Source organism: Triturus cristatus, chromosome 8 (assembly GCF_964204655.1).
Source record: "Triturus cristatus chromosome 8, aTriCri1.1, whole genome shotgun sequence".
In the NCBI taxonomy this organism is placed as follows: domain Eukaryota; kingdom Metazoa; phylum Chordata; class Amphibia; order Caudata; family Salamandridae; genus Triturus; species Triturus cristatus.
Window position 1 is genome coordinate 1,314,735,824 of NC_140591.1, and position 27,572 is coordinate 1,314,763,395.

The 27,572-nt window shown below is 41.3% G+C and overlaps 1 protein-coding gene across 13 annotated transcripts in view; it reads right to left on the reverse strand.

Moving 5' to 3' along the window:
- The window catches only part of ROBO2 (roundabout guidance receptor 2), a 746,476-nt gene that overhangs the window by 73,354 nt on the left and 645,550 nt on the right, over positions 1–27,572 (reverse strand). For all 13 annotated transcript variants that reach the window (XM_085623038.1, XM_085623035.1, XM_085623037.1 and 10 more), the window contains exons 16-17: positions 23,146–23,317; positions 2,237–2,419 (exon numbers count right to left, since the gene is read on the reverse strand). In XM_085623038.1, the coding sequence (XP_085479164.1) occupies positions 2,237–2,419; positions 23,146–23,317 (355 nt within the window). The remainder of the gene's footprint in view (positions 1–2,236; positions 2,420–23,145; positions 23,318–27,572) is intronic.

The following is a 27,572-nucleotide window of genomic DNA, read 5'->3' on the forward strand; positions in this document are numbered from 1 at the left end:
CCTTTTAGCTAACAGGCACACAGGAAGTCACAGAAGTTAACAGGAAATAGGGTGTTGCTGGCAAAAGGTGAAAAAGTTGAACCATTTCAGGCAATTGTATAAATTGATTATGGATTGTATGCTTTCCAAGTCAACATGTATAACCTTACGACAATTTGCCCAAGTACTCCTAACATGTCAGGGGTTTTACTTTTGTAGCAATAGAGATTGCATATTATGTTTGGACACTAATAAAAAAAACACTGATATTTGAATAACATATTTTTCATACACAATTAAATCTCTAGAAAAGAGACCATGTCAAATTGCAGACCTACTCAAATGGGATGACGTCTAAAAAAAACTCAAGCAAACCATATAGAAACAGTAGGAAGGGCCATTGTCAAATGTCTCCAGTGCTCACACATTAATATCCATGATTCATAGGTAAACCTCCAAGAGAAGAATAGAAAAAAAGACATGCAATTGGGAATGTGACACTCAGTGATGCCCATCCGTCTTTACCATTCAAATTAAAATATTGCAAACATAAGTATTTCTACAATTGTTGTTAGATTCTCCTTGCACTGTAAAAAGGCATGCTAATATAAACAATCTGTAACTTTCAGAACAACCACTTCCTTTGTATTGACAGGAGCTAAATTCTAAACGTTTTGCCATATTAATTCTGGTTCTTGTCGGGTGTTGATAGATGATGCTACTCCCTGCTCCCATAGATTGTCGAATCCTAGTTTGGCACAAATATATAAATATACACTGCTATATCTATAGCATAGTCTCAGTTTGTGTCGCTGTCCATTCTTTGCAGCATTGAGCTATTTACCAGAGTGCAGAAAAAAGTATTGGTTCCAATGTACGCACTTCCTTTCAGAGTTAGCACAGACGCCAAAATTTGCAGAACAAAAACCTAGATAAGAGGCAAATCTGCCGCTTTGTGTTTCTCTGAGGTGGGTTTCCAAGAAATGAAAGGCTCCTAATTGGCGACATAAAGGTGGATGTATTTAATAATGCTTCTGGAAACAAACAATTGAGCCGGGCAGATTTAGAAAGTTGGAGGTGCACTCAGGTAGAAGGGACCGCTCTCTACCTAAGAACAGGAAATAACCACATATCTCTTAACTGGTATTTATTTTGCCTAATTTATGTGGCACTCCAAGCTTGTGAGTGTTTGGTTTTGCCAGAAAATCCATCTTAGAAGTGATTCACCAGATGCCATGTTCTAATTTGAGCACAAGTTGTAACTCACAGCAGGGGGCATATCAATTTCATTCCTCAAAGAATATCTTTAGCAAGGATCTTAGAAGGTTTCAGTAACCCCACGTGTGCCTCAGAAGTATGCATTGGGAGACTGCAATGTCCTGTGGGGAATCCAGGATCCCCCAAAGACTCTGGGGATCCATGACACCCCACAGACTAGATATTTGGACCACAAGGTGTAACCCACAGCAGGGGAAAATACACAATTTACTACTCTAAGAGAATCTTTAGCTGTGATCCTAGAAGGTTCCAGTAAATCAGAAGAACTAAGTGGGAGTATCATGTCCTCTGTGGATCCATGACTCCCCTCAGACTGGATATGAATAGGCACAGTTATCTAGAGCAGTGACCAGTGATGTATATATTTAGATACACAGCACTATAGACCTTTTTGTCGGTTTGTTTGGGCTACTCAGAGAAGAAAGTGTGATCCCTTTTGTAAATTTTACCATCACCTTCCTGCCCAAACAAAGAGTGGCTATGGGGAATTCTAGTCAAATACCATTGGAACAGGTAAGGGTATAACTTCTGAGCCATGAGCAGAGCTAACTGTCGTGTGTATACAATCCAATATTTTATTTAGGGCATTTCTTTGTAATAAAACATGTAGCTCATATGCATGTTTCTTCTCTGTCATAGTTAACAAACATAGCAGTGTTTTGTATTCTTTCTGAAAGAAGAAAGAAACATGCACCAATATGAAGGCATTGGATCTTTCCAACAATCTCAAAGGAAGGGGCACAAGCGCACACAAGGCTCATTCCCTGTGAACAAATCACAGTGTAAGGGTACACCCATGTAAAGTCTGTTGCTCACACTTTACATAATTGTTACTTCACCATAACACGTTATGGCCTTCTTCCAGTAGTCAGTTTCATAATGCTCAGAAAACTACATCCGACATTTGTTGTATTTTGAAAGGGGGATATAGTACCTCAAACACTTTTGAAGAAATGGGTAATGTATTCATTCATCTTACCCGCATAATTGCTAAGACCCTTTCTCTTCTTTCTGCGCCAGTACAACCAGATGCTGAATCCCATAAGAATAACCCAGCATGCACCGCCAATACCAGCGATGAAGGCAGGTTGCTTGACCACATCTGTGATTTGCTCGGTTATGCTGTTGTTATTTTCTGTGATGACAACTTCATTGCGGCTTCCTGTTAAAAAAATAATGCCTTGTCAGTTTATAGTTAATGGGTTCAAAATACTTAATACTTTTGTCCGTTTGGGTTAGTAGCTACATCTTTTTTCGCACACAGTGTAATGTAGCTTACTATAACCGAAAAGAGCTGATATCACGTCCATTCAATTTAGGATGCAAAGAGGCCTCAAACGTTCTGAAAAGTGTGTGGGTGGGACATCCACCACTTTTTGTCAGATGCTTTGCATCCAAGAAACTCTAAATAAGGGACTATGAATTTCTTTGAACTTAATGTGCTCTTCCGTTGACTCGCATTCATTTTCAAGACCTGAAAAAAGAGACACGTCTAGATCCAATGAATGCGACACAGAAGAGTAAAGAAAGAATGCTAAGAGAACTTGGAGCAAAATCTCAAATGACTAAAGATCTAGGAGTTTGAAGTAGTGTGGGTAAGACACATCTTCTCACTGGCCTAGGAAACATGAGGCAGAGGGAGTGTAGTGAGCCCAAAGCAGTGTTGGTGTAACGGGGGCATGCATTAGAGTGTCAGGGCCATTGTAATAGACTGAGAAGGTGACCAACTAGGACCTTTGCATATAGAAAAGGACATGGAGCATGGTATATGCTGATTGATTTCGCCAGTAATAAGTATTGTTCTTATTTTTAAATAACACTCGTATTGCAAACATTCTACCATTAGTATGGCATTGCAATGCCTTATATTAACCCTCTGTATGAGTCCAAATCCTTTCTTTGCAACCCAGGGTCAGATTTAGTTTTGCAGAGGAGTGCAATCTCACATTCAATGAGTTATAGGCTCAGTTGCAATGATTTCCTGCGGGTGCAGAGTGGTTGTTTTTCGGTGTTTTGTGGTAAGCTACCACAACACACTGAGCTTTGTAGTTTGACATAGCAAGATGATAGTAGCTAAGCGTTTGCAGTAATTTTCTATTAGGGCCGAAGTTTATAAATATTAATGCTTAGTGCAGCCTTTTATTTTCAAACACATAGGAAATATTGTTTAATGCAGGCAGATATTATTGAGGAACAGAGAAGATTTAAGAGTTTTACTCAAGTATCGCAAAAATAGATTTCCTTATGCATTCATGCATTTGAAACAAATGAACTCACATTTATTTTACATTCTAACATTAGTGAGCATGGTTATGCGTTCACACAATAAACGAATGATGGAAAGTGCTATTCTGGAAAATGTGCGCATTCAATGAGTGCGGTGCCGGCAAGATTACTTGGCCATAAACAGACCCCATGTGAATTTAACTGTGAATCTGAGAGAGGACAGAGAACTCATCCCTCTGTTCATCTCTTACTTTAATTCTCAGTTGGTGAAAATGAGCTAAAGCTTCGTGTTTTTTAAGCGGGCGCCTGAGACATCACTGTAATGAACAATATGTCATGATTTTGCTAATGTTGTTAATAATTTGTGTGAATCAGCGTTCCTTCTGTAAATTCATCCAAGTCTGAAATTGCCAGTGCGACTTTTCACCCATGTAAATTAGCAATTAGCCCTGGCTCTGGGCAGAGGCTTTGTTTTAGTGCTTTCAAGGAATATTTTCAAAATAAACAACAAAGAAAAGGGAGGTTCATCTCTAGTACCTGTAAAAACGGGAAACCTATTAGGAACAATGACTGGTTCAAAGAGCAAATCTAATAATTCAGCATAGCCAGGCAATAAATAGCTGTGTAGAGAATTATACTGGACACCATATTAGAAGATTCTGCAGGACATGTGGGTAAAGGTGTGACTTGCTAAACTCGTTTATGTACAAGTTACTTCTTACCGGTGCATACAAAGTTTATCTCACTTTAAAATGCATGCTACCTCTCCCAGGAAAACATTTTCATCCTCTATGCAGCCACTAAAAACCTAGTAGCAGGTAGGATTCACTTTTGCTATTGGTTTGTAAATGTTACCAGAATCCCAAGATGGAAATATATTACCATATTACACATGTTACATACTATATATTTTTTATACTATCCTTATTTTGGGGGTAGTTAGATGGGCTCAAATTGAAGCTAACAATGAGCTCTGCTCGAATTAGAATGTTTAGTTTTTGGTTACTTTTCATACATTGTTAATAAAACATGGGGATTTATGTGATTCTGGGGCTACAACATTTAACACTTTTTTATTGTTTATATTGGTTCTATAGAAACATCACAACACGTGGCACATATTGAAAGGAACAGCACGTTATTCACTGTTTCATTTGACTCCAGAATACATATCGGGAGAACAGTTAATCTCTAAGGTTTTTTAAATGCTAATTTCCAACTATAACGTGCCTGAAACCTATGGTTTTTTCAGTGAATTTCTAAGGTTTTTTAAATGCTAGTTTCTAACAATGCCTACAGAAGTATGACATGTGAAGAAAGAAGAAAAAACGCACAGAAAGAAGCAAAAGAAATGTAGAAAGAAACAACAGAAGTCCACAAAGACGAAGAAAAATGCAGGAAGAAGCAAGACATGTGCAGAAAGAACCAACAGAGGAGCAGAAAGAGGCCTTGTTGCAAAATCATCCTGTGCCCACAACTTTTTCAGATGGGTACTGGTGGTAACTGACTGACTAACCAGGCCTAGATCCAGTGCTATGCTATAAGACACTTAGAATACAGTGAAAACTCCTACATACACTAGGGGACACTATGTGTTGGGGTACCCCTGTGATTAGCATGACCTCCTCCATAAGTCCCTAGTACATAATAGGGCAGGGGGATTAAAACTACCTTTTAAAACACGCCACGGGCGCGTTTGCACAGTGGTGAAGGGAGGGGGGGCCTGAGGTGACGTGTGCAAACACGCCCAGTGACCGTTTTAAGTGGGGAGATTAAGTCCCCTTGAATCCTGAGGGTCCCTGGGGTTCAACTAGCCCACTAAGTACCTCCAGTAAGCGCCACAGAGCTGCGTTTCACAGAGGTGTAAAAAGGGGCATGGCCTGGACCACCTCTCTGCAACGCAGGCCTGTGGCGCTTACTGGAGGTACCAGGTGGCCTAATTGGCCCCCAAGGGCCCTCAGGATTGAAGGGGACTTAATTACCCAACTGAAAACGTGCCACAGGGCATGTTTGCACACGTCACCTCTGGCCCCGTACCCTCCCTTTACCACTGTGCAAAGAGGCCCTGTGGCACGTTTTAAGTTGTGGGATTAAGTCCCCTTGAATCCTGAGAGTCCATGGGTCCACCTAGCCCACCACGTACTTCCAGTAAGCACCACAAAGCTGCGTTGCAGAGAGGTGGTCCAAGGCCATGCCTCATTTTACACCTCTCTGCAATGCAACTCTGTGGCACTTACTGGACATACCTGGTGGGTTAGTTGGCCCCCAGGGGCCCTCAGGATTCAAGGGGACATAATTCTCCAACTTAAAACACGCCACAGGGCGCGTTTGCACACTTGTGACATCAGGCCATGCCCCTCCCAGCACCACTGCGCAAACGCACCCCCTGGCGCGTTGCAAATTGGGGGATTAAGTCCCCTTGAGTCCTGAGGATCCCTGGGGGCCAACTAGCCCACCACTTACCTCCAGTAAGCACCACAGAGCTACGTTGCAGAGTGGTGAAAAAGGGGCATGGCCTGGGCCACCTCTCTGCAAAGCAGCGCAGTGCCGTTTACTGGAGGTAAGTGGTGGGCTAGTTGGCCCCCAGGGACCCTCAGGATTGAAGAGGAATTAATTCCCCAACTTAAAACGCGCCACAGGGTGTGTTTGCACACGTCATCTCAGGCCCCGCCCCCTCCCTTCACCACTCTGCAAACGCACCCCGTGGCGCGTTTTAAGTTGGGGGATTAAGTCCCCTTGAATCCGGAGGGTCCCTGGGGTCCAACTAGCCCACCAGGTACCTCCAGTAAGCGCCACAGAGCTGCGTTGCAGAGAGTTGCAAAAAAGGGGCGTGGCCTCTGAACATCTCTCTACAACGCAGCTCCCTGGCACATACTGGCGATTCCTGGTGGGCTAGTTGGCAACCAGGGACCCCCAGTATTCAAGAGGAATTACTTCCCCATCTTACAACGTGCCAGGGAGCGTGTTTGCAGAGTGCTACAGGGAGGAGGCGGGGCCTCCGACGTGATGTCGGTCTTTTTTTATTTATTTATTTTTTAAAGAAGGGGGGCTGTGTGGCCTCCCTTCCTTTTCTATTTCATGGGCCCTGGGGACCCCATCCCCAGGGCCTGACCCCCATTTAAAAAAAAATATATAAATATTACGGGAAGGGTGCCGCGTTGGCCCCCCTCCCATGGCCAATTCCGGCCCTGGGGACCCCATCCCCCAGGGCATGGCCAAATATATATTTTTTTATTATGGAGGGGGGCTGCGTGGCTCCCCTCCTAAGGCCTCTATTGGCCCCGGGGACCCCATCACCCGGGCTGGCATTTATTTATTTATTTTCTTTGGAAGGGGCCGCGTGGCCCCCCTCCCGGGCCACTTCTGGCCCCAGGGACCCCATCCCCCGGGGCCTGGCCATTGCTTTTTTACTTTTGTTTTTTCTGAGGGGGGCCGCGTGGCCCACCTCCTCAGGCCAAATATGGCCCCGGGGACCCCATCCCCTGTGGCCTGGCCTCTGCTTTTTAAAAAACAAAAAGCATGCTGTTAGTCCCGATAATTAGAATGCAGAGTATGGATGTATGACATGCAACAATCCATTCATTTTCAGAGTTATGACTATAAAAAACATACTGTCTTCTTATTGCAGTAGCAAAGAGCAAAACTAATTTGTTAAGCTAAAAATACTTAGACCTATAAGATATAATTGATTCTATTACCGTGAAAATGTGTGGCTGTTTACCACATTATTTCAGGAAACAGCAAATAGCATGTCCAAACTAGGTCAATATAGTAATATCTATGGGATAAGGGAACATTTATAACTGCCTACCAGGATTCTATTTGCAGATTTTACGATGTCTAGAAAATCTTTCACCTGTTCTGATTTACCTTGGAAGCTTAAAACTATGGCTCATGTTAAGTTAAAAAAAAAAAAAACTTTATTCAATTTTACATTAAAAGTCATAAAAGTGTACTAAGCTAACCCTTTTCAAAGATAAGGCGATGCGACAGACAATATATTTGGACCTGATACAATAAAACAGTCTCTGAGGTATATACAATTGATCAAATCAAGAAGTATAAACATGGCAAAAAAACATCATACACATTATAATAACTTTACCAGATAAAGCCAGTACATGTACAAAGTACAATACCTCCAGCTACCAGGATTCTATTAGAAAGTAGAGGACTCCTGGTAAAAATCGTGTCACATAGAAACCAATATTATTTGAAGATAAAAACCGTAAATATAAAATGCAGGTCTAACCTGTCTACATTTCATACAAGACAAGAGAGGCCTAATGAATCTATGTCGAAGAGAATTAAATCTCAGACAGATGAGTACAGTGTGCATAGTATTGTATACTGAGTGACTGTCACACACGCGTACTGGAAGATCTGATCTTTTGTAAAATGCCCCAGTCACATCCACTGATGAAAAATACCTAACCTAAAATAGGTTAGTAGTAGTCAATGGTAATTGCACATCCCTGGATGCAGATAGGGTTTAATGCCAGGTATGGACTTAACCATACTGTACTGTTGGGCAGAGGCCTCACGCTACGCTGCTACTCTGAGCAAGAAAGTCTTCTTCAACCACACCAGATCTTTCTTAACAATGTGATCAGAGATCAAAAAAAGCTCCCCGGTCTCCCAAAATTCTTGAAATTGGTCTTAATGTAGTGCAACCACGGTAATGTGCCCATTTAACATTAGCTCCTCCGTCACCCAGACCTAGAGTCAGAGTAAGAGTGGGCATAGCTGTATGAAATCTGAGAGATGACTCATGCCCAACTCATCATGAACAATCAATGAGGGAGTACCCTGTGCAACACTTAAGAGAACTCTCATAAAGGTATTCTCCATAACCTGGAGTGGGGCAGTTGTAGCATATCCATTCACAAACAAAACAAGCAGTAAGGATGCACTTAGCTTTATATATGTCAAGAAGAATCCTTATCTGCTTATCTGCTTTTGCCCTAGCGGCCGTAAAAAATCCTGTAGGCTGAAAACAGCTCTCTTAAAATTGACTGTATTCCTCTATATGGCTCATGTATATGGGCCATATTTATGTGGAGTTAAACGGTCTAGCAAACATTGTTGGCTGTCGCAAACCAGGTTTCGTAGAGTGGTCAAGAACGCAGCTGAGATAATTTTATCTGTGGTATCAATCCATTACAGGCGGACTTTTGCTAATTGCTGCAATGATCCATGCTTGGCCGCGTGTCTCATAGTAATGATGCACCACATGAATGCAGACTCAATCTCCATTTGGTGGACTCATCTGTTAAACATACGCCGTTGCTGGTTTAGACTGTATTCCACATTTCTTGAGCCAGTCAATATGCATGAACTGTAGCCATTTGTAACTGTGTTGAAGTTAGGTGGACTTGTCTGGTAATTATTATTTCATACCTTTGGGCTGGTGGAGTTGATTTTTTGTTTCTCAAGTAGCTTAATGTCTGGATACCAGAAATGAGAGTTTTCTGAGTTGCTAATTGTGCAGAATAACATTAAAATAAGTGGGAATTATTTATGAAGTATTATATATACAGAAAGTGTTGGACATATGATACTGTAGGATGCCATTCCTCAATCAGCTGCACACCACTGTGCCTGATTTTTCTGTGACTCAAATTTACCCTCAGTATGGATTTGACTCCTCTGCAAATCAGTTCGAGATTGATGTACCCCCTATAAATGAAAGTCTCCAGTAACTTTTTTTCCTAGACCTGTAAAAATAAGATGATAGTAACCAAAGATATGCTGAGTCATAGTAAACATTTCTACATTGTTCTTTGTACAGTGAATAGAATATGGTGCCTCAGGGCTAGAGCTGCCAACTTTAGAATTGAAGAATCAGGTTTGAGTCCCGGCATCGGCTTGATACCCTGGGATTCTGGACAAATCATTTTAGGGACTGATTAGGAGTATGGGGGTGTGGAAATCGGACACCCCCTGCAGTGTAAAACCCATGTGCACACCGCCTGCCAGATTAAGACTTTTTTGGCACTGAAGGGCAGTTCTTTAGCGGTTCCACAGCATACTCGCCATGGCCCTGAGGCAACAGGGGGACCTGTAGGGCCCTCTGTGCTCCCTCTCTGCCACAGTTTTCATGGAGTAAGAGCCACCATGAAAACAGTGGCAGAGAGGAAATTCGAAATATGCTTTGCGGACCTGCAGTGGTCCCGCCAAGCATATTGCAGACTCAAGACTGCTGCACCACTGCCTGGATTTTGCGGTGGTGCAATGGTGGTCAGACCACCCAAGTTGTAATAGATCAGTCCGTCTGCCAGTGCAGCGGAGGCCCGACCATCACCACCGCGCCACCATGACTCTGGACCGCCAGACTCATAATCAAGCCCTTAATCTACCTGTGCTTTAAATTAAAAAAAATTAAAATGACATTGTGGGACACGTTTGACCTGCATAACAAGGTAAAAAAATGAACGAAATGCTGTGATGTAGTAAACAACAAAGATAATTAAATAGAGGCATTAGCACATGAATAAAAACTTTATTTAAATTTCATCACACTTGCTTTTATGAAACTAAGTCTGACAGTATAATATATACATTATGTGTGCTTCCTGTCAGTGCCTTCCTTTTCATGACTCTAGTTCTGAAAAATATACTCCTTCCTTTCTGTGATGCTAAAGCTTCAGGTCAGTATTTGTGTAATTTTCATATAGAGTATGCAAACTCAACATTTTGTAGACACACTATTTCTGTAATCTGACATTGTTGTTCTTCATATTCTGTCATACAACTGTCACATCACTGCCATTCTATGAGTTCGAGTTAGTTTTGTTAGATCTATGTAATATGATTTAAACATCTACCTAAATAAATTGATTACATTTTTACACTTGTTTCCCATGTGCTTTGTATATTTGTACCTTATTTCTTTTCCTGTCAATTGATTTGTTTTCATTGATAAGAAAACGTCCCACAGCCCAACTAAATAATAAAAACAACTTGAAAAACGTTAACACTAAAAGTGGTGTACTATTTCAAATTGTAATCAGACTCGTAATTTCAGATTACCTTGTAAATCAATCTTGAAAAATAATTTTGCACTCAAAGCTGCAAAGAGTCTAGTGTGGGTTTTCTCTAGTACAGGGCTAGCAAGCATCTCGTGGTTTTCACAGGTAGGCTATACTTTGATCCCCTAAGGTATTTCTGATTGATCACCTAGAGTGAGGGGGAACAAGGTGGACTCTCAGAGTAAACAATGAAATAATTCGATTTGGTTGCATTTTGGAATGTGCTCTGTACCAATAGAAAATGTCACATGGTGCCCACTTCTAAGCATTGTTCTACTAATATAATGTTCAGTTCACAGATCTTTATACGGTTACACAAGAAGCCATGAAAGAACAAACATACATAGAATAGTTAAAACAATTAAAACAGACTTGTGCTCTAGATCATATCCATTAAAAAAATGACATCAGTGCAGTCTCCATGTCATAATGCCACTAAAAACTGAGCACTAAAAGACAGCCATTGTTTGTCGGGCCTTCACCACAGTTTTCAAAAATATTAATATAGTGATTATTGCGCATGGATACCTATTATACATGTATTTTTGCAAAAAACGAAAAAATGCAATTCGTGATGCATTTTGGGATGTGCTGTGAACCAGTAAAAATGTCAACTTGTCTCACTTCAGAGCATTGTTATATCAATTTCATGAATATTGAGCATGAATACCTATTATACTAGTTAGTTTCAAGTAGAGGTTAGTATAGGGTTGGTACAATATGTCAACCTGATATATCACTAACTGTTGACTCAACAACTTTACAAGGGGTTAGATTTGGTATTTCATCCAGCATATATTAAATCACAAGTCTTAAGTCTCCGGTTATCATGAGGTAGGAGCAGTTAAGGTTTCATGGCTACCTTAACACAGGCAATTTTTGATGTTTGCAGATCTGCATTGTAAACTTTCCCCGTGTCGATTTTGGCTGCTTTCAGTGGCCATAATCCATGTGGGAATATTGATAGCCACACAGTATTACCATGAGTCTCCGAAGCCTGGGTTTTTGAGTGGCTACCCAGAAAAATGCCCGTTTAGCTCTTCATTTGTGTGTCTTGTCCAACTCGTGCACGAAGGATTGTAAAATAGGACATGTAATAACTGTTTGGCATTACAGGATTGCCGTGCCAAGCCAAAAACTTTTTAAAAAACTGTTAAATTCATTTTGAGTACAAAGGCAGAAACATCTATAAAAGAGCTTTCAAAAACACGGCAGCATTGGGTTTCAACTGCAAAGCACAGGTAATTGAAGATCTTTTATTAATGTAATTAACCCAATTCCACATGAAAACGCTTGCAAAGTAATTTGAATAAAAGCACGGCAAGAAATGTGGAAAACTGCGGAATGAAAGATTAGCAAAACCCAAGTCGTCTGCCATTATTTTCATCAGAATCTTCACAGAATAGACCAATTCATTGTATTTGCTGACATTTTCAAAAGATGCCATGGTATGACAGTTCCCAGTGTTTTAGCCACTAGTGCTGTAGAGGAAGCCAGGTCTTATTAGATACATCCGTCATCGAGACATTCCTCGACTTACAAATACACCATAAACATGGCCACGAGCTCAAAGTAATAATTGCTCCTAGGGGGCTTAATTACAAAAATAAAAAATGCATCAACAATCCTACAGGAAATATGATACTCACAGATAACTTTGCGTTTTGTTTTCTGCTTTGTTGGCAATAAAGACCTTAAGCGAAGTAATTAAAAATGCACAGAGCAAGCTTTTGTAATCACTTTTCATTCAATTGGTAATAGCTATAAAGCTAAAAGCTGCAGAGAAGATTGTTGAGGCAGAGATTCTAGATAATTAAAGAAACAATTAGAAGCCTTCTTGAGAATAATTACATGGAAAAGGTAACTGCTCTCCAAGGTGCAAGTGGCCTTTTGCTGTCAATGTGTTAGTTTCCTTTTCATATATTCATTACTGAGGTACTCACTTCCCATATTCACTGGTTGGGAATTCTAGCAATCATTAGAAAGAAGGAGAATAAACACAAATTGACCTGTTACTTTTTAAATTACAGATCTAATTTTACCAAATGCCCATTTTCTGTCCCTAGGTGCCCTGCAAATGGTTTGTTTTCAGTCTTTCCTCTAGTGAAGAGTAGGATAAATTATAATGAAAAGATTAGCCTTTCATTAGAATGAAAGTGATACTAAAGTAAAAGAGGGGGGATTAAATTGGGCAAATGTCACACAAATCGTGGGATTAAGAAATTAGTTTTTGAAAAGCAGTCACAAGGAGAGGAACTGGTTAACAATTAAGAAGACCTCGCTAGGTATTTGGAGATAGAATTAACTACATATATGAAGTGGTGAATTTGACAATTTGATTGAGGAGCAATGATTTTCACAAGTGGAGCAGGCAATTCAGATAATGAGGGATGGAAGAGAGATGTGTAGATGTGCATTTACGAAAGGAGTGGGCCACTTCACATGTTGCGGGTACGTGGCCATTTACTTGGGTTTTAAGTGACAAAATAAGATGAGTGGGTGCACAAGTGTTGAAACTGAAAATGTTATCTTTATTCATCCTAATGTTATGTCACCAACAGCCAAGACATTCAGACCAGTAACAGCATACACCTTAAATCTGAATGGATTTCAACTATAATATTGAGATTCTAATATATATCTTAAGAATATAATACAATTTAATATATATATTCACTGAAAAAAACAAAGGATAAGGTGGTGTTAGAGGTAGGTGAAAATGACAGTGTGAGCATAACATTTTGAACTAAAACAGAAAACCTTGGGGATGCATGAAGGGGGGCACATGGTGCGCCCCCGCCGTCTGCATGCATGCCTAGCTCCTGCATGGCATGGACTCAACAGTCCATGCCATGAAAGAATTTGCTTTGGTGTTCCTGTTGTGGTGCCTTTTTCAAAGGCACCGCCGCGCAATCTGGCGGCCGGCCCTGTGGTGATGTGGGGCAGTGACGTGTCACCCCACTCCCACACCACCAAAATCGTATTCAGCCGCTAGGTGTTGTAAGCAATGTTGAGTATTTAGACAGAATCATCTCAACATTACAATTTCTACAAAAGAAAGTGTGCATCTGGTACTAACCTAAGTGCATGTGCGTGATTAGCTTCAGAAGATAGGGTATCTGAAAAGTTTTTACCACAGTATGAAGACTGGAGGTAGTATAGCCTTTAGCAAGTTCAAACCTTGGTTTTGTTTTATGACTAGTGTCTTCTTTGGACATGTTTTGCATAGACTGAATACTGTTCTTAAAATATATTCTTCAATACTCTGGTGTATTTCTCATGAGAGGTTCACTGTCTGCAAACAGTGTGGTACAGAGTAAACTCTCTACCCTTTTACAGTACTCACTTTTCTACTCATATCCACTTTATTTCTCATTGTAGGTTTGGTGACTGTGAGGGGTTTGATACTGGTAAAGGCTGTCCATTGTCCTTTGACACGATTTTCCCAGACTTTTGGCTTCTGACCTCCTGTTTATTTACTGTGTGCTCCATTTATTTTTTGCTTGTTTTAGGACTCTGGGCATTTTACCACCGCTGACCAGTGCTAAAGTTTGAGTGCTCCCTGTGTAAATTGTATTGGTGAATGGTTTAACCATGATTGGCATATTTGATTTACTATTTAGTGTCCAGTAAAGTACACCAGGTGTGCCCAGGGCCCGTAAATCAATTGCTACTTGTGGGCCTGCAGCACTGATTGTACCACCCAAATGAGTAGCCCTGCAAACGTGTCTCAGACCTGCCACTGCAGTGTCTGTATGTACAGTTTTAAACTGCTATTTCGGCCTGGCTAGTGCACTCACTTGCCAGGCCCAAACCTTGCCTTTTACTACATGCCCAATGGGCAGGGTGCAGTGTATTTAATAGGTAGGACATGTACTGGTGTGTTTTACATGTCCTAATAGTGAAATACTGGTAACTTCATTTTTCGCTATTGGGTAACATGGGGATTACTTTGAAATATCTTGTAAGTATAATTTCCATTGGGAGCAGATGGAGATCTGGAGTTTGGTGTCTCTGAACTCACCATTTAAAATACATCTTTTGGGGAAGATGGTTTAAAATTGCATGTTTGAAAATGCCACTTTTAGAATGTGGACATTTTCTTGCTTAACCATTCTGTGCCTCTGCCTGTCTGTAGAATACACGTCTGGGTTGGCTGGCAGTTGGACTCTTGTGCATTCCCTTTAAACAGTCATACAAAGGTCACTGAGGTATCCATTGCTTATCCTGATGGCCCATCACCAGGCTGATGGGCCTTCCTGAGCTAGAGTGGTGGGAGGAGTTGTCACTGACACCTGAATAGGGCTGTACCTGTCCTCCCACAACGTTGTCTTCCTCCATAGTGTGTTTGGCACCAGGTCAAAGAAAGGCAGGGTCTTGTGCACTACAAAAACGTTCCTTTGAAGTTGGCCTATTCCAAAGGCAGAAAGGGGACCTCTGACACCACAAAATCAGAACACTTGGAAGAAGAGTTGGATGCTGTAGGAGGGACCGCCACTCTGCCTGTTGCTTTGTTATGCTGGCCTGCTGCTTGCTGCTTCTGTCCTGTGATTGAAAGGACTGGACTTTGCTTTCTACATCCTGCTTCCAAGGTTCTCCAAGGGCATGTGAGTGATTGCCTTCTGTTAAGAAGTCTCAAGGCCATCAAAGACTTCACCTACCAGTGCCCGGGCTCTCCTGCTGAGAGTCCTGACTTGCCAAGTGATGCCAAATCCAGTTCCAAGGCCCCTTGAAGTGTAACCTGGTGACAAAAAGAGAAAACCCACACATTGTCTCCCAGCATCTAATTTCTCGAAGCATCGCTGCAGAAGATCGACGCATCGCTGCTACCTGCACTGAAGCATGGTTCCCGATTGGCACATCGACCACAGCTTTCACCACAGGCCCCAGCTCGCTGTCGTAGCACGTCAGAAAAATCACTGTAGCATGTATCGTGAGCACTGTGTCACCAATGTCCATGACACATGCTCCAACTCCATCGCTGCACCTGATTGGTGGCTGTGAAATCGACACTGCACTGGCTTTGGACTGGAAAATTGATGCAGCACCTGCTTTGCCACATTGACGCAGCACCTCTGGATTGTTGACGCATTGTCCCTTGATGCCGATACTTCATCGATGCCGCACCACAATAAGGAACTGAGGCTGCGTGTCTGGAAATCTATGCATCACCTTCCCTTCCAGTAAAGAATTGATGCATCACCTCCCCTGACAATAAGGAATCCACACATCACCTCCCCTGCCTAACAGTAAGGAACCAACGCATCACCTTCCCTCGCAGTAAGGAACCAATGCATCACCTCCCCTGTGGAGTACGGAACCAATGTTGCTTGCTTTTCTGGCGCCTCACCTTCCCTGCATCTGGCACCGTCTTTGAGTTTTTTGACGCATTTAAGGTACTTTGTGCTGAAACTAACGCATCCATTGAATTTTATGGACTAAACTTTCTTAATCTTTTAAAATATCTTGATTTGTGTATTCTGGATTTTAGTTGTTTTAGTCTTGTTTTAGTTAGATACATATTGGCTATTTATTTAAATTGGTGTGGACTCCTTTTATAATGTTTTCACTATGCTACTGTGTTTATGTACAAATGCTTTACACATTGCCTCTGAGATAAGCCTGACTGCTCATGCCAGGCTACCAAGGGGGTGAGCAGGGGTTATCATAGCTGTGTGACTCCCTTAGCCTGGCTAGAGTGATGGTCCCTACTCAGACAGGGTGCAAACCACCGTCAACTAGAGACCCCATTTCTAACAGTATGGCATTAGTTATATTACAAAAGTAGAGTATTTTGAGGAACTTGGTTTTCTCTGAACAGTTGAATACAGATGGAACACCATGTGCAGTAGGGGTTACTCATCTATCTTTGATTGGTTGTTAATTTGTACTCACTACCCAAGTAGTGTATGGTATAGGTAGGGTGACCAGGCGTTTCTGAGTTTCCGGGAAAGTCCTGTTTTTTTCAACGGCTGTCCCAGCAGATTTCGGCATATTTGGTTCATGTCTCGCTTTTTACAGAGAGTCAACTGAAAACAGTGAGAGGCACTTTTTTAGGTTTTCCAAAGCAGAGCTAGCTGGTAGCTTTTATAAGTAAGCACGTTTATAAACAGGTAAGATGCTGGTTTTAAAAATTACATTTTATTTATCAGCTTAGTACGTCTGCTGTGTTTCTATGTTGAAGAGGGCAGTTATTCTGTGCCACTTCGTAAATATAAAAGGACATTGCTTCCTCTAGTTTTGTTAAATGTACCAGTTTTTGGGTCCCAAGATCTGGTCACCCTAGGTATAGGGTCAATGTTGCGCATAACACAAGCTTGCTTCACCTCATGGAGTTGTATGTGTGATGGCTGTTTCATATTATTCTGAGGTATTTTGCACTTAGTTTCAGATGTCTAATGTAATACTCGTTTATAGAGCAATATGTTCAAAAGAAGCTTGGATGATGTAATCAGTGATGTCATCAATTATAACATAAGTGATGTCATCAATGATGTCATAAAACATGTCATGAATGATGTAATGTTTGAGGTCATAAGTAGCGCATGGCAGGGGCTAAAGTTGTTTAAGTTCAAAACGTTATGTTGGCACTGACATGTTCACTTAATTCTGTGAATTTCTAAGGTTTAAAAAAAAAATAACAAGATCTTATTATTACTCTTAACTATAACATCACTTTACCCTTTGTTTTATTTCAGTAAATGTCAATTTTCTTTTTCAATTGAAGTTAAAATATAATAACTATAATTCCTAACTACCAATTTCCAATTACAACGTTACTTTAACCATTGTTTTTTTTGTGAATTTCTAGCTCTTTTTTTTTTTTACGTAAAGTAATACTTTATTACCATACGTAAAACCAAACCCTGTGCAGAAGGTTGGTTGCAGGGCATGGCCTGTGGCCAGGCCCTGCGGTCAAATCATCGCAGCGCATGGTCAACCTCCTGCTGGGTGAGGAGGTCATACAGCAACCTCATCAAGCCATTATTTGGTCCAGGGGATCCCGGGGCTACTTGTTTTTTTAAAAAGGAGATGGAGTGTGCCCAGCCCCACCTCCCCAAGCTCATATTGGCCACATAGACCACATCACCCTGGTCCAACAAAAATATATTATTAGGACAGCTCCCCTCCATGAGCCTTAAGAAGCCCAGGGGAAACCATCCACTCAAGCCAAATATATTAGCATTAGGGGAGGAGCTCACGTAACACTCCTACACCAGCCCAAATGGCCCTGAGGATCCCATTTCCCGTGGCCATACTTTAATAATGGGGAAGGGGACACGTTGCCCTCCTCTTCAAGCCTTAATAGGCCCCTGGGACCTCAACACTCAGGGCCAAATACTTTTACAGTAGGGGATGGGGCATATGACCACCTCCCTAAGCTGATATGGGCCCAAGGAACCCATCCGCTATGGCATATTTTAATTATAGGGAAGAAGGGCATGTGGCATCCCTCCCGAGCCTCAAAAGGCCCAGAGAACCCCATTCCCTGCGATGACATACCTACTTATTTGGGGAGAGGAAGACCCTGGGGACCCCATCCCCTGGGGCCGATCACCATAATTAAGCAGAGGGGGGCCACACTGCCCCTTCCATGAACCTAATGTGGCCTCAGGTACCTAACCCCCGGGGCCAGATGTCAAAAAAAAGGGAAGGATCTGCACAACCCTCTTCCCCGAGCTTTAATAGATCAGAGCAACCTCCTCTCCCTGTCCTGAATTCTTGAGGGAAGGGAGCTGTGTATTATTTTAAAGGGAAGCGGGGCACATGGCCCCGCTCCCTGAGCCTTATTAGACCCCAGGGACCCCATCTCGGGGAACAAAACCAATAAAAGAAGGGAAGGGGCATGAGGCCACCCTTTGCAAAGACTTCTTGGACCTTTGGGACCCCATCCCCTGGGGCCAAATACAATAAAAAAGGGGAGTGCAGCCCCCCTCCCTGAGTCTATTTTGCCCCAGGGACCCCATCTACTGGGGCCTGCATCAATTATAGATGGGTCCCCCACCCACCCAGGGCACCTACCAACCACCATCTTGGGGGCTATGGGGGAAGCCCCAGGGCCCCCACATGGTGTGGGAGCCAGGATTGCTCCTACCCAGAGGGAGCACCTGTTTTTGCATGTTATTTGGATGTTATCAGTGATGTCACTGACCATGTCAAGTGATGTAAAATGTAAGCTCATAAGCAGTGTATTGCGGAGGCATAAGTTATAGTTAGCCCAGGTAAGTATAACTGCTGAATTCCACTAGATATATATATATATCCTACCAGCACCTTAATACAGCTATGTGAGGAGAGCAGCGATGTTACTGATGGTTACACACGGAAAGTGCAGCACACACGTTGCCAGCAATGAAATTGGAAAACATGACAATTGCGTTTTGGAAGTTTCATATTGAATGAACTTTTGAGCAAAATGTGGATGGTTTTAATTAGGCTTTACAACGGGTGACTGCTAAATAATGGTACTATGATATTAACAGCGGAAGGATTACGAAAACTGGAGTAACTCTTCTATGTTAATGAAACAAGCAATGCGTTCCTGCTAACAAGCGCAGCCAGTAAATAAAATTAAAGCTCCCAAAGAATTTGAGTGCAGGTTTTCCAGCACTGTGCTGCCTACATATCTTAGATTGCAACTGCATGTCTAAACATATATAGCAAATTCACTGTTACAGTTGAAGATGCCTCTTACGGGAACTGGATTAAGTACAAAGGGAGAGCAATATTCCTTTGTATTTTTCCCTATGGTGCAGGCCCGACATCTGTAACATTTGAGGAACCCATTGGTTCCTGTCATCCTGTTCTTCTCATTTCAGGACTAGATCACATCAGGATGTCTCTCATGTAAGTGGATCTTCAATAAGTTATTTGGGGTCTTGCTGGAACCATCTTACCTATGGTTGTATCAGAGAGAATCAACTGCCATTTTTTTTAAACTGCCATAGTTATTTTTTTGTGTTTGGCACTGTAGGTGGTAATTAGCCTGACCATATTTTCTGATTAGTGTGTATTCCTTTTTTTGTTGAACTAGATATGTTACTTATCTTTTTTTAAGCAGTATTGATCGATTTGGTATTATATCCTCATTGCAAAAATCTTTGTGTCATATCTTTCTGACGATCTATAATAATTTTTGGCAAGCTGCAATTCCTCTTGGCGCGTAGTAATTCGCCATAAGGATTGCTTGCTATTAAATGTTGAGTGTGAAAGCTGGATGCATTTAGAAGTGAGTTTACTGCTGAGCTTTTTTTTTTTTTTTTTTTTAAAGAGTTGAGTTTGTTATCTTTTACAAATATTTCCAGGTCCCAGAAATATTTTACATTTTTGAGAACTTCACCTGAAAAATGCAAATGTAAGTTATTTACATTAATGCATTTCATGAAGTCCTTGGCACTTTGTTCGGACCCGCTCCAAACAACAACAAGCATTGGCATAGCCAATAGGTCTCGCCTTTGGGACCTTATAAGTGTTTAGCCATGCAACAGTTGCATAACTAAATACTTATAAGGTCCCAAAAGCGAGACTTATTGGCTATGCCAAGCGGCCGTGCGGTTTTGAAAGTGATCGCGATCAAACATCAAAGCGGCCGTGCGGCCGCAAAAGTGAAAGTAATCACGGTAAAGCGCGGCGCGCGCACCCGTGCACATGCACTGTAGCTGTAGGCTGGCCTGGTAGCACTTTTTGAAACCCTCTCAATAAAGGCCGTCAATGTAGCACAATCAGATTACAACAGTATCATCCCATTCTTTGGAGAGCTCCACTTTAAGAACTCACTTCCCTCACCAGCCCAAGTGAAGACACGCGTAGCTGGGGGAGAAGCAGGCTCCCATCGTGGGTCCCTGGTTTTGATGATATATGCAGTTGTCAAATCAGAAATAATTGTTATATAGGCATTATTGAAACATTTTCATTAGTATTTGGATGTAATTCTAATGGTCTATTGCCGAGATAGTATTCAGTCGCTCTTAGTCCATCACCATGTTGAATATATATATATATAAATATATATAGCTTTCATGATATAGTGGTATACATTATTTTGGCCACAATATAATAACTTGGCAGGCAAGCATTGTTTGCCCTTGATATTCTGACATACAACCATCAAGATTCCAGGGGATTCTTTCCTACCATCTCGTGCCTCAGTAATAAAGATGAGTACAAACTATGAAAGATTCTATTAACTATTGAGATACAGATCAGAAAATTATTTTAAAAATGAGAGATGATGCAACAATAAAATGTATTTTGCCCTTGTGCAGCTAAAGGTTTCCATAATGAAGGCCCTGCACATTGACAACATACTTCAATAAATCAACAATGTGTTGTTATTATTAGCCATTGCCTTTTATTAAAAAAAAGCTTGCACAACTCCATAGTCAAGAGGTTTGGCGTTTATTATTGGACCTTTTTTATATACAAGCAGATGTTTGAAATGTAGTCAAGAGCATAGTAAGTCTTTTAAGGAAAATAATTGAAAATGCATTTACTGTTCAGAAAAATGTCTTTTGAAAATGTCGAGAGGCCTAAAGGCTGCCTGCTTTGTTGCATGATGTAGAAGCCATCATTCAGACTCAGCCACAATAGTGTGCGGACTGTTGGAAAGTCAAAAGACCATTCACCCTGGATTCATGGTTCCCTGCCTTGCCTGATCTGCAACTGTGACAGCAAGGCAGAGGTCTCCTGCATGTGAAATCTTTGGCGACATTTGATCAAATCAGTCACAGCAAATAAAATGCAGAAAGGCATCTGATCTGTCCTGGCAGTGGATGAAAGGTACAAAAAACAAGAATAGTACTGGTACTTGTGAGGAAAATGTCCTCTATGCAGGTACTTGTTCCAGACAGCATTCTAATAATATGTCTTTGTAAATTGTTTCCTTCACAGGAGTCAGAGAGAACAATAGAGAGAAAAGAAAAGAATGGTATTTTCATTTGCATCTTGTTAGAGTCAGAAAGTGAGGCAAGAGCTACGAAAACCCATAAAACCTGTAATAAATCGAAAATAGGCCATGCACGTTTGTTTGGGGGGGGGGGGGGGGGGGTGGGGGTAGCCATTGATGCTTATTATAATTTCTAACAATTTTAATTTCAATATATTATTTTATTATATCTCATGATTTAAAAAAAAACGTGTTTTCTATGGACACGGTACAAAAACTCAATTTATAAAAACAAAAACAGGCATTTTGGTGCAACTCACAATTTTATTTAATTTTGAACATCTCTAGTCAGCTATTTAGATTCTGCAGCTTGCCATTTGTTTCTCAAAGAATCTGCACTGAGAATCAGCGAATCAACTAAGAATTGAAGAAACAAATGAAATAGCAACATCATTGCTGAGAGACAAGTCTTTAGTGAGAATGGGCCCTTAGTGATGCTATGCGGACCATCAATAAAATTGAGTTCTTGCAGATCTATGTGACACTAAAGGTCAGAGAAATGGTTATATCCAAAGCAGTGGGCAATGGAAATAATGTGATTACCCCCTGCCCCCCCCCAAAATCTGAATTTTGATTTGGTATTTATAAACATTTTCTATAAATTTCCCAGTCTTGCCACATTTCTAAGGGTATGAAAAATGCTGGAAGACCCAAGCAAAAGTGTTGCCAAAACTCCAGGAATGAGCATGCAATACCCCTATTTTTAGTGGAGTGAGGAGGAAGCAACATTCACATGCAAAAGTATACAATCCTCTACTGGGTATATTCTGCAAAGGTTAGTATACAGCCTTGCGATTAGAGGGAATAGTAACATGTCAGGAAATTTTAAAAATACATCACACCCTAGGGTGCATTTCAATCTTTTTAAAGAGGACAATTGTTGTAAATGTCCATTATGCTATGATGCGAGCCCAGCAATAACGAGTATGAGCAATTTGTGTGATTTGTGTCCAGGAGCTGCCAGAAAAGTTGAATGATACCATTGGGTATCAAAACCTTTGTGTAATAAGAGCTGCTAACGTTAAAGGAAAATCATTGGGTGCTACTGATATCATTAGTGTTGTAATAGTAACCGCATCAGTCAAGATTACATTAGTAACCACCATGTCCAAGATTACCAGCAGTGATCACCTCAGTGCATCACGAGGGTTGGCAGCAGTAATGTAAAATAAAGGCTTGGTCAATTTGGAATGCCTACACACAGGTAATACATGTCATCAACAGCTGCAGTGCCCCTGCACAAAATTATTTACATTAGTAATACATTTCTGCACGATTTATCACTCAAAAGGCACCTTTAAATATATTTTTAAAATACAGTCATTGTTCTCCAAACATCGGCTTATGAGTATACACACATTTTCGTCTTGGAATACACAAAATTGGCATTCATAGAGCAAAAGCAACTAAAAGGCATGCAAAAAGTTCCAATTCAAAAAGCTAGAATGCACACAGGAGAGCTAGTTAGGCACCTGGTGAGTTAACTATTATTTGTAAAACACAAAGGATTACCTGAGGGGAGAAAAAGAAATATAACTGAGGTTTTGGATTAAAGACAGAAGTACAATTTGGGGTTTTGCCGAGTGGTATGTTCTTCTAAGATTTTAGAGATTGAACAGTACCACACTTCCATCTAGCAAACAAGGGATTGTATTAGATATATACAAAAAGGCACTTGTAGCTTACCAATGATTATAGGTTGCGGCTCACTTTTTACACCGACCCCCGCACTGGTACTTGCAGCAATCTCAACTTGATACTGAATGCCGGGGAATAAACCCCCAATCACCACAGATCGGATTGCTGCATCCACTGTTTTGTTGATGTGGAAGCGCGTCTCATTTCCAAGGCACCAGATCTGCAGAGAAAAAGAAAACAGGCGCAGTCGTATTAACACATCATAGTTCAAAAACTATACATACATGGCTAAATTCCATTAAAAAGTCAAATATTGATATCTTAGGTGGCATGAGCTGCTTCTATCGATAATCCTTTTCAGTTCAATTCTAAAAGCAGAGCAATTTAAAAAACAAGCATTTACAATGCAATGGTCTCGGCATTGTTAAAGTTAGAGCTATTGGCATTGCTCATGACATTATTTTAGTTTATGTTTTTGTTTTTAAAACGTTTAAAGAAACGTCATTGGTATTTACAATGTCAATAGCTTTGGATCAACACTAGGGTAGATGGCTTGGGGATGCTTGCTGGGTCGTGAGAGAGATATTGGGGAATGCAAGGAAAAGGCAGAATGGAAAAAGAAAGGAAAGAGGTGGAAGCGTATGGTGGGGTTTTATTATTGTAATGTTCCCAAGTCTGGAGTTTAAGGGAGGGGGAATTACAGGAATGTAATGTATTAGTGAGGTTTCGTTGATGATGTTTACTGCAATGTTATGAAGTCAGGTAGTCATAGGCTCCAATAACCAAGTAGGCAGGCGGTTTCAGTATTTAGCAGAAGGATCTTTCCAGTTAAGAGAATATAAACGTGTTGCCACGGTAAAACTGGAAGACAGGTTGTAGCACTAAAGTGACAGTAGTTTGGTATTTGGGGGAGGAGGGGGGGGAGGGAGACACGGTAATGGCATATTCACCCGGGGAGGGAAGGCTCAAGGAAGGGAAAGAGTAAGTTTGTGGCTTTGGAGCAAAATTGGGGGGGTTTCACATGGGGGGGATTGCAGGAGTGTGAGGGAGTCTAGGGAATGAAAGGAAAAGGCTGCAATGGAAGATAAGAGAAAGAGGTAGAAGCATATGGCGGGGTTTTGCAATTGCAATGTTCATAAATTGGGATTAAGGAAGCGGGAAATGACAGGAGTTTAATGTATAAGTGAGATTTGGTGGATAATGTTTTCTGTAATGTTATGATGTCATACTACAAACAGATCTTAATCAAGTGCCTTCTTTTGCTAGCAAAGATTGGTGACATATGGGTTCTTGTCAGCACGTCCAGTAACATCTGATAATTCTTCTATAACATAAGTGACGTCCACATTCCATTACCAACGGGCATACTTTTGATGATGCAAACGTCTGCCAATGGCTTTGTAACTTTAAGCAGACCAGACAAGGTCGATGCAATACAAACCTTCACCCTAACCACATCCAGCATACACACTACGTACGGTTTCAAGGCAACATCATCGACGCATTCACACATGTCTAGGGAGTGCAGTTATATACATAATTCATGCATAGTTTGGACGAGATGAATAATTATAGCGTATTTAAAATACCTTTAGGGAACTTTGCAATACAGACAAGTCTGCATATTGAAGCCTGGTGACATCAAGACATTTGTCAGCGTTCCCCGTGCACATTACACACTACGAGCTAAAGTAAGATTGTCCCGTTGTTCTTCGGACACAACTGGTGAAAAGGGTTTTCACGCACGCTCTGCCCTTGTGACCGCAACACTAAAGACGGCTGGCAGCATCGGATCTTCCTGTGAAATAAAACTATATTTACAAACCCAGCCGCGAGGAGACCGTCGAAGAACAGCGAAGGGAGCGACGAAGAGAAACTGAAGAGGGACCCAGGTGAGAGGGAACCGTAAAGTGTCTGTGGCATTCGGGGTGCCATTTTAACACCAGCTGCACACGGGTGTGTGTTCGGATGTTGGCGCTATGCTGCTGGTGGTAATTGAATCATGCACTTTAGGCCCAGACTTATGCTTCTGAGGAATGTCTGCAGTGAGACTGCACGGGTGTCTCGACGCCCTGCACCCCGGATTACTACTGTTACTATCGGCCGGGCACGCAGTGTGAGCTACGCGGCATGTCTGCAGACACCTCAGCAAAAGAGGGCATAGGAAAGGAACACGAGGGAGGAATACAACGAGGCCTGGGAAAGTCACGGGCGCCACTGAAACGGCTAGCCAACAAATGTCGGGTGTCTTCTAAAAAACCAAAAATGTAGGATAAATTATAAGTCAAACATTTTACCGGAAATAAACCCATATACTGTTGTGATCAAATGTTGTCTCCAAGAGCGTGTCACTGCTCGAAACCTTATAATACCCAGTGAATACACGGAGACTAACAGAAAGTCAAGCTTGTACAGTCAGATACACTCAGAGACAGACACTAGCACAACAACACGGCGCCGAACGGATAGATCGTCACGGGCAGACGACAGTAAAAAAATGGCGGATCGAAGCTTCGAAACTTTTTCGGATTCGGGGGCGTGTTCCTGCAGTTCTAAAAGGGCGTGGCTAAAAAGTGGAAAGAACCGCAAGGAACACGCCCCCGAATCTGAAAAAGACGGAGCCTATTTGGAGGGACGGCTCTCTCCTCCAATGGCTGGCCTCCGTTTAGGAAGCCAGCCAATGGAGGAGAAGCAAAAAGAGAGGCGGGCTAAATAGCCACTCTAGAAAACATTAAATCTTCCGACTTCCGGTTCTGCCTTCGGCAGACCGGTAGTCCTCGACCTAAAAAGGGGGCAATGGTTTCTTGAATAGCACTGGCTTTTGTGGAAGAGAACAATCATCAGAGGATGCAGTATGACATGTAGGTTAAATGCTTCCATTATCCGCAGAGGTAACAAAAAGGCGTTAATATCTATGAGGCCTATAGCCTTTGTATCCAGCTGCTCCACAACGCTTCATTGAGCACAAAATGATATACTGTATCATTAGAAATCTTCTAAATCTACATATTGCAGCTACTTTTCTGTAACTTCCTTAACTCAATTTGATACGTTTAACTAACTCGTGAACAAACACAATGCACACACATAAAAAGACAGAAATGTGCTCCCACGAATACACTTAAAGTCTACACCTCTAAAAATGTTAATCAAGGAAACTCCCTGTTTTAAATTCTAGAAATAATTTTTATTCACGTGTGCATACATGGAGGTTACACAAAACGCCCGTAGATGACTGTCACAAAGCACAGTGCTGCATTTACCATTCACCCAGCCAACAATTACATCTTGAGTTCTGCTTAGGAATGGCGCTTGATGTCTCTGTAATTTATATCGAACATTACACAGGAATAGACCTGCAGAGAACCAAAGATTAATTGCCCTGAGGTGAATATTGACCAAGGTGAGGATGAGGTCAACATTAACACTGGGGTTAATAAATCCTGGTCTTCTATTGATGATTCCAAACAGAAAAAAATGAAATACACGCTCAAACGGCCTCTTTATTGCTATTTCCCTGTAGTAGCACCCCTCTGCTCATGTTAGCCAGCTGTTTATGTGTTGCTAAAACTGCGTGTTGTAAAATAAAAAAGAACGTAAACATAATTTACGCATGCAAGTTGTAGAGCTCAAAACATATCCATACAATTGTACATGCCGAATTTATAGCGGTGTGAAAAATACCTCTGTACACCAAACCACAACTACTGGCAGGAAAGGTAGGTGTTACAGCTGTCACACATTCTGGAAACAATGAATCAAGTCGTTGACTTGTGCATCATATATTTCTTGCATTTTTTTTTATTCTAATCACTTTTTTATGAGTCGAATGTCTATGTCGTTCAAAGCTCTACTCAATAAAAAATAGAAAATGGAATTCTTGCAATCAAATAGATAAAATTGTTATTCATTGCCACTGGTATTGGAGGCATCCATAATCTCATCTGGTTTACCCTATTCTTATGGATGAATAGATGCACTCTTGAAAGCCTCAAGTAATTATGATATAACAGATCAATTTTAGCACTGTGATTTCAAGAATGATGTGCTGTGATATAACATTGTTAAGGAAACAACATTGTTTTACCACAATGGTATGTGGTTCTATTGTCTTCATTTTAGGTCAAGAATTAACCCATGGACCTAAAAATATGCAGCACAATATTCTATAGGTGCATGAATGGGTGTGCTGTATTTTCAAGCACCATCATCACAGGCAGTATTTAGGGGAAGAATGGAAGGAGCACAATATTTCGGGACCAGACCTAAGGACTAAAAAGGACACACAATACATACAGGAACACGTTGACTGAAAAACATTAGGAAAACGTAATAGATTCCGATGGGTATCTATTCCTGTTTTAATCATGTGCAAGGAAGGTAATAAATACAAATGTAAAATACCATCCCCAGCTTATTTTTAACTGAAGGGGCCCCATAAAATCTCTTCAGCTGTATAGGTTATGAAAGTAAAA